Genomic DNA, 15463 nt, shown 5'->3' with positions numbered 1-15463 from the left:
AGCTAGCAGGTCTCTCCTCTCAGTAAATCCAGTACTGAGTCCAGGTCAGAGAACACTGAGGGAGTCGGTCCACAGCCGACCGAGATTTGACCCGGTGGTCCTCATGTCCCCTCTCTGATCTGATCTTCCTTTGTAGGGGCCTTTCAGAGAAAGACGTGGCTTCTTCTATGAAGGATAGTTTGGACTGTTTTCTCATTTATTATTGACTGTTGTCTCCTTAATTTACAATGACGTCAGATACATAGAAATACACAAAGTTAAAATACCGCACACCTGAACTCTGAGTACTGCTCCATCTATTTCGCCTGTGGGGTGGGGGGGGGGGGGGTCCCTGTGCCTGAATAAAGGTGTAGAGGGCCAATGGTTTAACAGGAGGGACTCACTTGCATGAACACGCACACATACACACTACCACACACCACCGCCCGATATCACAACAGAACATAGCACAGATTAAACTACATGGTGTCTGCTCAGGATGCCATAACGCCTCAGTATCTTTACATAGAAACAAGCTGTTTGCTGCTGGTTTATTGTTTAAAATCTCATTTACTGAACCTTCAACAGATTAAGAAGTGAGGTCTGTATGTGGAAAACAATAGGGACATAAAGCTACAGTCAACAAAACTCATTATCACAAACTACATTTGGCTGTTTATTGTTCCTTTTTGTTTAACTCATGGAAAAAAGTATAAATCTCAAAAATCACACTTACAGAATTGCCCTGAATCAAAGAAAATTTTATTGAAAATTAAAAGACAAGTAATTCAAAACTCTTGAACAGTAAAAAAGTTTTCAGCTTCTGATTAATCAAAAAAAAAAAAAAAAAAAGAAGTCCTACAGTTGTGTTTAGTACATGCAGAATGTACAGTCAATGTGGGACAAAGCAGCACAGAGAGATTCACAGAACTAGTTTGTGTCAACTCCTCAAAAATACACATCTTTTGCCTCTTGACAAAATGTTTTGTCACAAATTTTCAGGTTTTTCATGTTCAGGTTCAATGACAGGGTTAAACTGCAGGTCCAAAAAGAACCACATTCAGTTTCTATTTTCCCTCCTCCAGACATTAAGATTACAATGATTTAGGTTGTATAATTCTATACATGTATTATGTCTTTTTTATTAAAAATCTAAAGAAAGGAAACCACTTATCTCCACTGAGATCAGAGGCAGGAAAAGCCGTTTATCTGTCTAAAGCAAATCAGGGGATTCTGGTGCCAATTGTTTTTAACTGAAAACTGCCACAATCAATGAGAATATACTGTAGCACACACAATGTCTTCACTTCCTAATGAGACAGACAGGTGAAGTGAAAAAGCTTGGATAATATAAGTGACAAATATCAAGCTTCCAGGGGTTCAACAGATAATAACTGTTATGTTTGATCGTTTGACAACAACTGATTGGTCCCATGGAGCGAGGTATGAATCAAACGTTTCATGCAGTCACATCAAAGATTAATCACAGCCCCAAACAAAGAAACAAACAGAAGAACAGTTCTACCTCTCCCAGCTGGGCTGTACCTTCAAACAAGCTACACAAGTACACACTACTATAGTTTTATTTTCTAAGGCACAAACGCTTTTATTTTGTTTTCAGAGAACTTTGATGCCTCAGTAATCTCTCTCTCTCCACATGTGAGTCATCAGCTGCAAAACAAATCCAACACATAAAGAACACTGAAATTAAACTTGTCACAGACAGAAGGAACCGAGTCACGTACAGTTCTTTCTTCACTTTAACCGTTAATGACATGAAATGGAGAAAAATTAAAGAACCTCTTCATCATCATGTGATGCTGATGGATGATGTAGCAGTTTACTGCTTCAAGCCAGCGGCGGAATCTCCGGCCATCTTGGCGTCTTTATGGTCGACTTCTATGTGGTCATCTCCCAGCTCCCCTTCCTCCCCCCCCTGGAACATGTCATGGGTCCACTTCGGGCTGCTGCCCCCCTTCCTGTAAACGAAGCGTCCTCTACGAGCCGGGAACGAACCGCGGCCTCTTCCACGGTTGTCGACCCAGGTTTTCTCTCCGTCACGATCGTCGTGCTGGAAGAGAAACAAGAAAGGTTAAAGGTCAAGATGAAGAAAAACACAGTGAAGGTTGGAATCTTCTTGATGATTATTTTAAGCTCATTTACAGTGTTTAAATAAATAATACATAAGAACTTGAAAATGTTTGAATAAATATGATGTTCTAAATTGGTTCAGAAAAAGGGTTTCAACAAATGATCCATCTTCATTATCATTAAACATTTATATATGAATTAAATGAATCAGCAGCTGCAGAGTCTCACCAGGTAATACTTCCTGCTCTTGGGCGTGTACTCAGGGTCCCACTCCTCCTCTGGGGGGCGCACTGGAGGGTTCATATTGGCAGGATTTCCATTGCTGTTGTTGCCTGGATAGTTTCCCCTGTTCCAGCCTCTTCCTCTGACTCTGGGGAACTGGAATCAAAACAACAGTCACATGATCTAGAATAAGATGGAGGAATATGTTGATAAACCTGGTTTAAGTCAGACTCAAACAAACCCAGAGCCACGACACAACTGATGGATCAGGGTTTAGTTCAGTGATGAGGTTTCACTGGTTTCACTACATTACCTTAGTAAAAACCAGGTAGTGCATGGATTATGTATGAGAGTGTCATCATCATTATCATCATCCACATTATGATCCTTAGCATTAGGAGGAGGGAACAGAGCAGAGAATTCAGTCTACTGTGATGTCATTAGGACAGAGAATTACAAGAAGAAACGTCAGTGAAAAGCAAACAGCAGCAGAAGAAATTAAGCTCAGACAGGAACTTACAAATCCACGTCCTCGGCCTCGCTCCGGGCCATGGCCCTCGTAATCTCGAGGGCCTCTGTCTCCAGGTCCACTGCAGTCCCGTGGAGGATAACGAGAGTGACTGTAGCCCTCCTCCGAGTGCTCCATCCCCTCCCCCATGTACTCTTTACCTCTGAAAGGTGGTGGATAGGGGGATGGAGAGGAAGAGGAGGAAGAGGAGGATGGGGAGCGATCCCGCTTCTTCTTACCCTTCCTGTGAGAAAAACATTGCCGTCATTAAAATGGAGATGAGTTTTACAGGTATGAAAGTGACGTAGAGATATGAAGAGCAACGTGTGGAAGTGGTTACTATGGCTTCAAAGAGACAGGACTCTGTCCAGGTCCCACAGACTCCAGGTCTGTGGTGAGTCACTGAAGAACTGATGGGACGTACTTGGATTTCTTGTGGTGTTTCCCAGATTTCTCAGAGGACCTCTCCCTGCTCGGCCCTCGGGAGCCTCCTGGGCTCCTGCCGCCTTCACGCTTGTAGTCTCGCTCTTTCCCTGCAAACCTCTTACGTCTTTCAATATCCAGCCGAAGGTCCATCACGTCACCTTTGAACTTTTTACTTGTATCCTGCAGAGAGATTCGTGTTTATTTACCACAGCACCAATACTACTGTAATACTGAATGAAGAAATCAAGTGCACACATTCTCACAGATTCATATTCATATATATCATGTATACTATGTTGAACATGTCATATATATAAATATATATACATAGAGAGATTATTAAATACTTGATCAACTAATAAAAAAAATTATAATAAAAAGCTGCAAAGCAAACACAGATGTACAACATATGAAAGTATTGTGTTCCCTCTAGTAAAGATAAAAAGTGAATATTGACAATTATTGAATTACATATTTTATTACTATGATCAGTAACTACTTGGCAGTAAATACTATGTGTAGTAAAATACAACACTCTTCTGTACAGTATCTGTGGTAACCAGCAGCATGCATGTAGCAGAGTAACTGAATTTCACAGCTGTTTTGTGGCTTGATTTTTGTCTTTTTAGGAAAAATACTTACAAGGTAAAGGCACTGATAACGTCCCTTGAGAGGCTCGGACTCAGGATCTTAATTCACTTCCTTTTAGCCTTTGCTTGGGTTCGTATCTACCCAATCAATAACCATATCTCATAGGCTGGGGGGCTTGCTTGGCACTTACAAAACACAATTGGGCTCTTTTGATTTAGAAATATGCATCCTTTGAAAGAAAAGCACAAAGCTGAACACTGCTGCTTTGGATCGACTCAAATTTGCTCCAAATACGTCAAATTTCAAAAGTGCTGGTCACCTTGTAGCTCGTCTCGTCCACATCCTCAAACAGGTGAGAGTGCCTCTTAAAGGCACTGGGGGAAACATCGATTCTCCTGAGAGGAGGGAAACGTCACTTCATGTCATTTATTGATTATTATTAAAAATGCTTTGATGAGTAAATTACACATGATCAGATAGGTGTTGGTGTACCTGTGGATTTCTGGGCTCTTCCTTGGCTTCATCATTTCTACCTCTGCAGCTTTTCTTTGGTACATGGCAAACCGCTCACTTAAAGTGATGTCAGAGGAGCGGAAGTGTTGAGCTGCAAAGTCACAACAAAACAGTTTTATTCACACAGGAGTGGTAACCATGGTGACTAACTTTTATATATATAAAAACTTTTTTATATATATAAAAACATTAACAACTGTCCTGTTGTCTGTCCCCTGGAGTCTGGACCAGCTCAGATCATACTGTACCTTTGATGTAGTGAACGATTGAGACTATGTGCTGAGCGAACAGCTCTGACGGGCTGCGGCGAAGCTGTGAAGACTGAATGTGCTGGAAAATGGAACGAAACTCTGGATCTTTCTTCGAGGTATTCAGCAGATCTCTGGGCAGGAGTCGATCTTTAGTCAGAGACGAACTGAGAACACACCAGTGAGGAACTTTTATGTTCATTTTCAATTTGCACATGAAAAACCTGAGTGAAAATTTAAAAAACATTTTTACACTTGACTGAGGTTCAAAAGTCTGATCATCAGTAAAAGGGAAGTTTAACCTACAGTTCCTTTTGTTACTGATTCCAATGTCTTCACTGCAATGACCAACGAAGTAACCAACAATTGTCATGAAACATAAAGTTACAATGAGAAGCTCAGAGAGACAGAAAAATGTCTGAATCCAGAGAAAATGAGTTCATCTGCTGTTTGACAGGAGAAAGTCTATGACTACCCGATACAGGATTAACATGAAGTTTAACCAGGAGGCTGACGGAGACGTTGTCTTGTATTGGGGTCAGTACAGTGACACAGTGTTCAGTGTATGAATGGCAGTTCTACACTTACCTGGGAATTTCATCTAAAGAACCAATTTTGAGCTCAAAGTCTTCCCTTGAAGCTGACAGTCGTCGTACGGGTGACTCTTCACGAGGAGGGAAAGCTCCAGGAAACAGTGGCCGGTCTTTCTCTCTGGAAGTGGTGGGAGGGGTCGGACTTCTCCTGGACTTTTCTTTCTTCTCCTTCTTCTTGGACTTCTCCTCTTTCTTTGAGCTGTGCTTGCGGCTTCGGTACAAATCCTCCTCCATGTGATCTACAGGCTCTGCCTCTTCAGCTTCTCTCCGGCTCTTCTCCTTCACTGACGGGTAGGACGTCGAATAGTTCGGCTCGTCCCCCCATTTCCCGAAAAGGTCCCGAGCTGTCAAGGTGGGTTTGATGTCGCCGTCCTCCTCAATGTCCCGTTCTTTCAGCCCGTGAGACTTGAGGAACTCCTCCTCTCCGGCATCAAAGAAGGGATGAGCCTTGTCTTCCTTGGAGTCCGTGAAAGAAGAGGACGAGATGTTGAACATGTCTCCTGACTTGTTTCCTTTGTCTGGTTCTCTGTCTGCAGCGCTCTGCTCCTTATCTCGACCGTTCTCCTTCTCCTGCTTTTTGTTTTTATTCTCTGCCAAGAACCTGGAACAGAGAACCACACTGAGCTAAAGAAGCTGCCAGGCCAGGAACACCAATAATATACTTAGAATAATTAACACTTTAAAGTCTCATACAAATAACAACAGAGGAAACAACACAAGTACAACATAAACTGACAAACTGAAAGTGAGAAGTGTTACACACACCAGGGATGGGCTGGTCAACTGTCTTTACTGTCTTTATTGGACTGGAACGTCTTCTGACTGAAATTTTTTTAAGTCTAAATCATTAATATTATTATATAATAATATCATCTTTCCTTACTCCAAACATTAGTACAAGTACTGAGAGTTTTCATTTTTCACTACACAGTAACAGTGACATGTTTGTATCTGAAAATCTGAAACGATACAAGCTTTTAACAGAAACATGATAAAAAGTCAACCAATCAGAGGCATTGAGCAAACGCTGTCCTTTCTAAAAACTAACCCCAGCTCTTGATTATTTATTGTCAGCATTAATTATTATCCTTTCAGTCGACATGGAAACACACCACCCTAACTGATCTGAACAATGTTGATTTACCCTCTTTACCCTTTTCATTCCCACCTTCATTTCACTGACTGGACTTAAAAATATCAGAAAAAAGCCCATCCCTGATGCAAACAGGACACAGCAGGACTCACATTGCAGTAATTATACTCACGTAACCACCATCGTCCTAAGTAAGAGGGATTTCATACAACTTCCTGCACAGAAAATATCCGGCTACATGTTCAATGCTCTTAAACTCAGGAGTCTTATGATTCCTTTTGAACATGATTTCTTCCAAGGATCTTTGAAAAAGGCTAAACATGTTTGAAAGATAACGTTCATAGTTTGTTAGGACAATAAAATTGAAAACGAGGTGATTGGATGTAAATAAGTGAGTGACAGACATACTTCTTGAATGCAGCAGAGATCACACTCTTATCTCCAGCTTTGGCGTCTTCCTTTGAGAAGAAGCCGAAGCCGCTGAAACAGGCTGTTTGTCCAGACTTTGTGGGGCTCTTTGTCGGAGGGGATGACGCGCTGCCGATGGTTTTCCACAGAGGACCGCCTCCTCCTGGCCCTTTGCTCTCAGGGCCGGAGGCAGCATCGTCTTTCTTGGGGCTGCCTCGTTTGGGGCTGCTGTCATAGTCGATCCATTTCCCTCCGGATGCCTTTTCGATGGCGCTGCCTTCAGCTGCCTGACCTGACTTATCCACCTGACTTTCTGTCGCCTTGTCTTTGTCCCTGGAGACGGGCTTGGCCTTGCTGCTACGATGGCGTGGAGATGAGGACCGGGATCGAGAGGAGTAGCTGGAGCGTCTGGAGCGCCGGGATCTGCCTGATGACGAGCGATCAGAGTAACGAGAGCGGCTCCGGCTGCCCGAGCGCTTCCTGGGGGTGCGGGAGCGTGAGCGCCCCCTCCTTGGACTGTGTGAGTGGTGGTCCTGGTCATAGTGGCGATCATGCCAACCTCCACCTCCACCACCTCCACCTCCACCACCCTGCCAATTGGCTTTATAGTTGTAGCCACCGCCTCCTCCTCTGTTCTGGTAATGACCACGTTGGTAATAACCCCGGTTCCTGCCGCGGTAGTGGTACGGCCTCCTGTAGCCGCGGTTGTAGCCTCTGAAGCCCCCCCTGTTGTTCTGATAGTCTCTGGTGGGATAGTTTCTGTAGGATGGAGAGTGAGAGCGGGAACGAGACCGAGAACTGAAGAGAAAGAAAGATAAGAAAATAACGTTAGCAAAGCTTTTAGTCGAGCCTCTTCATTTTCTCCAGGCTCAGACAGTACAAACCTACTTCTACTTCACATCAGTGAAACACGAGGAGTCTGGACAAGACACTGAATCAACATGACCTGTCTGTGAACACCTGACCAAAACTGACATAAAATCTCCTGAAATTCCACTCATGGGTCATGTGATAAACAACCAAACCATCTATGTGACAACTGAAACACCAGATGTGTTGCTTTTTCTAAAGTAAAGAATGAACCTTCCTTCAGTTTCCACTGAATCAGACTGTAGACAGAATTTACATTAAAGAGGAAAATGAACTGATTCAGAGTCAACTGCAGTAGAAGATCAGCTCCTCTACAAAACACTGACAGTCATTAATTCTACTGAACCATCTGAACCATCACATGATCCTGAAGGACGAGAAGTTCTCAGAATTCATTGAAGCAAAAATTCACAAAAAGAAACGATTTAGAAAACACACATTATGTGGTTTCTTTTCATATTGTAATTTAAACTAGAGCTGAAATAGTTAATCAATTGTAATTATTCTATTAACAGGAAATTAATCAATTAATTATTTTACACAAAAATGTCAGAAATTCAGTTGCTCAAATGTTCAACTATGAATAATTACTTTCTTTTTTACAGTAAATTCAATATTTATGTTCTGAAGTTTCTCACAGATTATAGTCAAAATAATTAACTGATTAATCCAGAAAATGAACAGATAAAAATAATATTATTATTATATTAATATTATAAATAATATTCAATTATTTATACAAAATTATTGTACTATATTATTTTACATTGTACTGTGTGAAGAGAATGATCATTCTTTTATCTGACCAGCAGATGGAGCCGTTAGCCCCTGCTGACAGCTACAGTGGAGAGAAGGAAACTTTTAACAACTTTTATTGTGATAATCTTTGAGATTGAAACATCACACTCATTGTGACTTCCTGTTTAATGACCTGCAATGGGACAACACTTCAGGGAAACAATCCTCCTCAGCAACAGCAGTGATTAAATAAGGAAAGACACATAACATTAAATAAATTAAACATTATATTGACCATATTGGTTGACAAGTCTAACACAAATACAAATAATGACTGGAGAGTCTAAAATAAAGAGACTGAAGGTGAGCTGATGCAAATTGCTGGAGGCTTTTCGTCAGCCTTTTTCCTTTCACTGGAAAAAGGAAAAACATTTATGCAAATCAAGAGAAAACCTAGAGTGAGCTGAGCCGAGCAACAGAAGCACAACAAAGCTATTATACTCTGACCTGGAGGTCAGATATTAGGAGGGCATCAGAAACCACCTCTCTGAATACGATTACATTACAAAATTTAATAGGACTCTTCCAAACCTTAGTTTGCAAAATAAAACCTGGTGACAGAGCTGTACTCATTTCTAGGTTGAATCTATTGGATTTAATGTTAACTGTTTGTAGATTTGTAGATGTTGTTGTTGTTGTTGTTGTTGTCGTTTTACATTGAACATCTGTATATTTTTAGCCAATGGTAGGATATTATCAATTGTGTCGTTTCTGCTATTGACCGTTTTAATTACATTATACATGTAAAAGCTGAACTAGAAACAGGAGTGGAGAATTAGAAACAGCTATAAACTCTTTGTGCAACACATTAGTTTCATGCCTCGTTTTGAAACTATGTTAAATTGCATCGTCCCTATCAAATGAATAATTAAACTAAAACAAATAACTGTGAGACATTATCAGGGAGCACTAGTTGGACATGTTTCAAGTTTAGCTTAAACAAATATGCTAAAAGGTTTAAAAGGGATCCTGATTGGAAACTGTATAGATAAGATCAGCCTTCCTTGCTGCTTTGTACAGTTTCAAAGTCAAACAGACAATATCAACAAGTTATCTAGCTGATGTTTTTTCAAAGCAGGGACTAATATCAGAGCAGATTTTATTTTATACAGTCAGGCTCACTGTTTATAAACTACATCATTAATAATAAAGGTCTTTGCTCTTCAGTTCACAATGTAATTAAAAAAGGGTTTGATGATATCAAACTGACAACATAAACAGATTTACCTGTAGCGACGTTTTCTAGATCTGGAGCGGGAGCGGCTTCTTGAGTGAGATCTGGAGTAGGATCTGGATCTGGACCTGGACCGTGATCTGGAGCGGGACTGAGCATGAGAATCCGGAGCCTTCGACATCTTTGTACTCAGGCCAGTGTCAATGTTCTTTTCCTTAAAAACAGAAAAACAAGTGAACAAGTGGCACTTATACTGCTGATGCTTGCACACAGAATGAATTTACTCAGTGTTCAGGGACTGAAACAGAAACCAAAGGTCACACTGTTGTGGAAAAACAAACAAATCCTCCACATTAATCAGGATCGTCCAGCTACACAGAGCTGCTGACAGACCAGGACTGGACTCTGTACATGACACCTTGTTACCCGTCATCAAGACTTCTGCACCAAGCTGCACCAAACCTGCCATCAACTGCCCCTAAAGCCCCTAAAGCCTCACATGACCTTGAACTGTCAGAGAAACATGAATCAAACACACAACATTAAACTGCAGCAACTAGAGAAGCATGAAATCACATGAGCTGACAGCAATTTCAGACAGGAGGAGATCATCATGATGTTCAGACTCAACATCAGACACACTTCAACGTGAGTCCTCCCCCACCCCCCAATACCAAGTTACAGGTAGTCAATCAGGTTCAATAATCATGGTCATTCTGTTGTGTCTGATCAGAGCTCCCCATTAGTTCTGTGTGTGATTGTGTTTGTCTTGTTCAAAGTGAGAAAACTCCAATATCCTTAATATTAAAAATTATTTCATATAGAGTCTTTTGCAGCTAAAAATAATGCCAATGACTATTTTGTTCCCAAAATCCTTGAGACAGATAATCAAGATTAATGAATCACAATACAATTGTATTTCATGCTTTTGAATTTTACACCGATTACACTGACAAGAAAAACATAATTTTAAAAACGACCTTTTTAAAAAAAGAAGTCAAGAAAATGCTATTTTCTTTTATCAACATGTTTCTGTCATAAGGAAAAATGTTAAATAAATAAGCGGTTATTTTTACAATCTTACCAAACTAAACTGACTGTTTCTGGTCTGTTCTGCTGAGATACTTGAGTGATACCTGAAAAAAAACATTTCCTCTTCGAAGTGAAGATGCAGCACTAATCTCTAACACAGCAGCAGCTTGGAGAAGGAGAATGCGTGTCTCTGGTTCTAATGACATCAATTTACTGTCCCCACTGTTCAAAGTCTCATGTTTGCATTTTATTTCAGGTTCCCTTTGAGAACCCATTCAGATGCATAACAGGGTCTTTCAGTGAATGTTGAGGAATGCCTCATTTATTTGGTGTTTGAACAGTTTCTACGTGACAAACAATGGTTGTTCACATCTAAAGCACTTCAGCCAATCAAAAGGGACAAAAGCTCCTTACTGCTCTTCCTCTGAACATCAGACCTTCAATACACAGTTCAGGTGAGAAAAGCCTGTTTGTTAGGGACCAGTCAGTCCTATGTAAAGTTGGGGAAAACCAGTTTTTGTGAGTTTCTAATGAAGACAGGAGATTGATGTGTTTTATTTTAAGTGTAAAATCAACATTAACATTTTCATGACTACATTCTCATCAGGTTTTACTGAGTTTAATACTCAGAGCTGTGCACAGTATGTTTGTAGTTTAAAAACACATAGAGTTATAATACATAATAAGCTAACTAACAGTTTGGTATTTGAAGTGTTTGTATTCACAGCATTGTCCCTGGTGTTTGGAAAAGAACCTGCACTTTATTCATGACTTGAGTGATAATGACAGTGAGTCGACTCTCACCACAGTATCTGCTGTTCGCTGCTGAAGCTCAGTGACGTTAAACCAAAAACGGAAGTGAAAGTGAGTGTGAATAATTTCAAGTTTTCCATTTCATCACTGAACGCTGCTTCTGACTGTAAAGGAGGCAAAGACAGTCTCTGTGCTCTGCATCTAATGAACCTCCACGTGCAGTGACATGTAAATATGCCTATGTAGGTCTATTCTACTCTCTAGTACAGCTGCACAATTAATCTAAATATAATCGAAATCTCAGTGTGGCCAAGTGAAATATCCAAATTACAGGACATGCTATTCTCTTTATTTAAAGGTAAAACATCCCAACATTGTTGTGCATTGTGGTGCTACAGAGACACCCAAGTCTACAAATCATATTCTCCACACATAAAGGAAACATGTTTGTTTGGTACAAGATTTTTTTCTTTTTTTTGTGTAAAAAACAATGATTCCAACTGAAATCACAATATCTGACAAAATAATCACAATCTGATTTTTTTTTTTTTTTTTTTTTTTTAAATATCATGCAGCCCTACTCTCTGGCTTCAACTCATGTCACCTGTCACAGAACACTGGCTCTGGCTGATGCAGAACTGGTTCTGGTTTACCCTGGAAAGGAGCTTGGGTGGTTGTGTGGGCTGATCTTTTATGGACAAGTGTTTGCAAAACGTCTAACCAAAGACACACACAGTGTAACAGTCTAAAAGTTGTGAACCGGAACAGACCACAGCAGCAGAAAACAGTGTTAAAACTGCTAAAGGGAAGTTAAGTTTAATTTGGTTGGTTGGTTGAGAGGAGGTTCACTCTATTAATCCCAAAAGGCATTTAAAAAGTGAGGCAGGTAAAAAACAAATATTCATCCATAATTCTATAATATCAGATAACTAATTAATACAACCATTGAATAAGTATTGCACATTATCCCAAATTCAATTGATTGATTTTCACCTGGTTGAACACTAACACAACCACACTGGGTCCAATGTTCAGTTTGGTCATTTTCTGTTGTTTGGTTAATTTTGTTAATCATCTCCATTTACAGCTCTAAGCAAATAGACAATATAAAGTGACCTGTGCACAACAGGCACCACTGAGTCGAGGATTAGTTATCTTGTATGAAATGTCAGATAATAAAAATGTAAAATGTCCTGTATTTAGTAAAGTGTGTAATTTCACAAACCTCAAGCTAACGTGTTCAGATTTCTTGTTTTGTCAAACCAACAGTCCAAAGATATTCAGTTTATCATGGAAGACTAAGGAAACTGGGAAAATACACATTTAAGGAACCGGAACCAGAAAATCAGTTTTTTTCATAAAAACAAAAAAAAACAACTTCAAATGATTAATGGATTTTAAAAATAGCAGCACGATCAACTGTTTCATTAATCGTTGCAGCTCTATATCAGATAACTGTTTAACAAAACTGTTGCTAATGTATTAGACTGTATTCAAAACAAAATACAAGCCACACATATAATTTTATCTAACGAGAGTTCACTAACAGAAGCCTCAGTGGGTTCAACGTTCAGTTCATAATTTTCTGTTGTTGTTCAGTTCATGTTAATGATCGACATCTGAAGCTGTAAAGACACACTATCAGGTTAAAATATAAACTGATGAAATAACGTCCACTATATTTGGAGTTAGTTTAGTTTAAAGTGACGCTGCAGTGACATTAATGAAGTCAACACTGACTTTGCTCCTGAAAGCACAACCGTTAAGACACTTAACTACTCAATAGTTACCCGTCTCCAGCCAACTTTAACTACCGAGCAAAGCTCCGACATCACGCCGGGTCGCAATTACCTTTCTACTGTCTTCAGCAGACCAGACGAGCCTGGATGTTAACGAGTAAATGTTTGCAGAAGTGGAGCAGCCTTTGAGGCCAGGTTGCCTGGCTGGTCGTCCGGTCCCTCCTTCCTGGTTTTACCGTGGTGAGACCAACCAACGGACGTTAGCAATCTAGCTTCTTAGCAGCAGCGCGGTTACCAACGAGCTGGGCAAACACAGCGGACTGGCCCTTCTGAAGAGGCCGGAGTTCGGACTGCTTTGTCACCCCCGCTGAACATATCAGGGACTGTTTATCTGCGGCTGTAAATTGTGCTAAATGTTTGTTTTTGGCGGGCGTCGAGATTTGACACCAGCTAACGATCGATTAGCTCACGATGCTATCTATAGTCGATCGCTGCGTCCGAATCACGCGAGACTTTGTGTGACTTGGCGAGAAGGCTGGTTTGTTTACACTAGAGATGAAATGTAATAGGGCTCATTACGTGAGCTGTATGTCTCATTTCTGTACCACCTGTGGCACAGTTAAACACACAGGTGTGTGCAAATTACATTTTTATTCAATCTTAACCCCTGCAGCAAACAGACTTGAAACGAGTTTTTTCGAGACTTGAATTTTAAAAAGCAGGGAAAATAATTTGAGCACTTTACCAGGCAGGGCTGGATTACCACCACACTCCTCATATTATAACATGATGTGAACTAAACATTTGTTAAAAATTTTCAACACTGAATATCATCTGTAATGCCTCCTCCATCCTCCATCTTGCTCTCTTGTCTTGTAGAAGGTCAACATCTGGTTCTAAGACCTTCAATAGTTTATTGTAAATGACAGATGACAGAAAACCTCCGATTCCTGACGTAAAAAGTAACAGCGCATTTAATTTTGAAGGAATACTTGTTTCTTCTGTTGCAGACAAACAAAAGAAACTAAAGGACTTTGACCGTTGTTGCTGCCTGTGAAATGTTTCTTTATTTGAACTTCACCCAAATGCTGTGTTGTAGCAGCTTCAGCAGTGTCTTCACTGTAGAGCTGTGGACTATTTTTACCAGACTGAGCCACATAATGCCTCGTATCACAGAGACAGAGAGTTACTAAAGTTACATCCTGTCTGTTTTATTGGAAGCATGAGAGTCAGTAATAAACATCAGATCTATTTCAAAGACTCTGTTCATGTGAGTGTTGTAAGAATCCTTCTGATGGTTTCACCTTGAGGAGATCAGTCATTTATTTCTATAGGATAAATAATATGTCAATATCTATTCAAATAATTTTAGAGGGATGCCTCTCAAGGCATGTTATGCAACAAAATATAGAAAAGCAAGTCATTTAAATAAGAGCACAAACTGAATCACTGGCTTCCTCTTGTTCGTGTCACCTGTTGACCTTAGTGAAAGGAAAGTAATCCTGAACATCTAGACTGGAGTTCAGCCGCAATCCTCCTGTCGAACACACATTTAATCTTTATTCATTTATTGTCATTGTGTCTTTATCAACATTTACGCCTGTTTTCTTCCTCAGTTACAGACGTTCAGTCAGACATGACAAACAACATGTCAGTGCACAGACAAAGACAACAACATGTATTTATACATGAAGAACAAGTATAATATGTAAATGCAGTCCAATAATATTTCATATCCACTGTCTGAGGACAATAACAATGACAGTCTGCACCACGCTCATGGATAAGTACGAGTGACTGCAGTATTCAGTATTAATATCATAACATAATGTTATGATATGGTTTCTTATTTCCCTTTTTTTTATTTAACATGTGACTTGTATGTTCCTTGTTTTTCTCCTTTTCCGCTTGTTCTTTGTTGGTTGACTGAGAAAATGTAAAAATTCTCCTGTTTAATTCTTTTTCTTCTATTTTCACTTTTTTATATTTCTACTTTAATTTCCTTTTCAAATCCTATTTATGTCTTTTTGTATTTTACTGTTGTCTTGTTTCTTGTGTATCTTATTTTAATATCTGCAGCACTTTGAATTGCCTTGTTGTTTGAAGGTGCTTTGCCTTGAAATATTTTTAATGTGGATTTATTCTGCACCTTTGCAAATGTCAATTTAAGTCACTTGAACTATTTTATCCTGAAAGAAATGAAGGTGTTTTCTACAAGGAGCTTCACAAGTCCTTCATCTTCCAGTGCATCAGGGCCCTGAAGCTACAGTTCAGGTATTTTCTCTGCTGTGATCTGACTGTGTTGAGGACTGAGAGGAGGTCTGTCATGATAATATGTCATCAGTCCACAGCTTGCGCAAAAGACCTGGTCTGAATTTTCACAGCTCAGTATGGCACGCAGTGATCACGTCCCCCCTCGTTGACC

At 40.0% G+C, this 15463-nt stretch overlaps 1 protein-coding gene across 1 annotated transcript; it reads right to left on the bottom strand.

Annotated features, from left to right (window-relative positions):
- Positions 1 to 805: 805 nt before the first annotated feature.
- On the bottom strand, positions 806 to 14303 carry LOC111230563 (thyroid hormone receptor-associated protein 3-like). The gene is made up of 11 exons (XM_022757339.1): positions 13151 to 14303; positions 9568 to 9728; positions 6673 to 7470; positions 5167 to 5772; positions 4579 to 4745; positions 4310 to 4421; positions 4137 to 4212; positions 3225 to 3406; positions 2813 to 3044; positions 2299 to 2448; positions 806 to 2050 (listed from the first exon to the last, which is right to left on the bottom strand). Exons 2-11 carry the CDS (start codon positions 9693 to 9695, stop codon positions 1820 to 1822), a joined length of 2682 nt encoding a protein of 893 aa, XP_022613060.1. The 5' UTR covers positions 9696 to 9728; positions 13151 to 14303; the 3' UTR covers positions 806 to 1819.
- Positions 14304 to 15463: the final 1160 nt, after the last annotated feature.

This window comes from Seriola dumerili, unplaced genomic scaffold (assembly GCF_002260705.1).
Source record: "Seriola dumerili isolate Sdu_G_001 unplaced genomic scaffold, Sdu_1.0 BDQW01000273.1, whole genome shotgun sequence".
Taxonomy (NCBI): Eukaryota; Metazoa; Chordata; class Actinopteri; order Carangiformes; family Carangidae; genus Seriola; species Seriola dumerili.
This window is presented reverse-complemented; position numbering and strand designations above follow the sequence as displayed.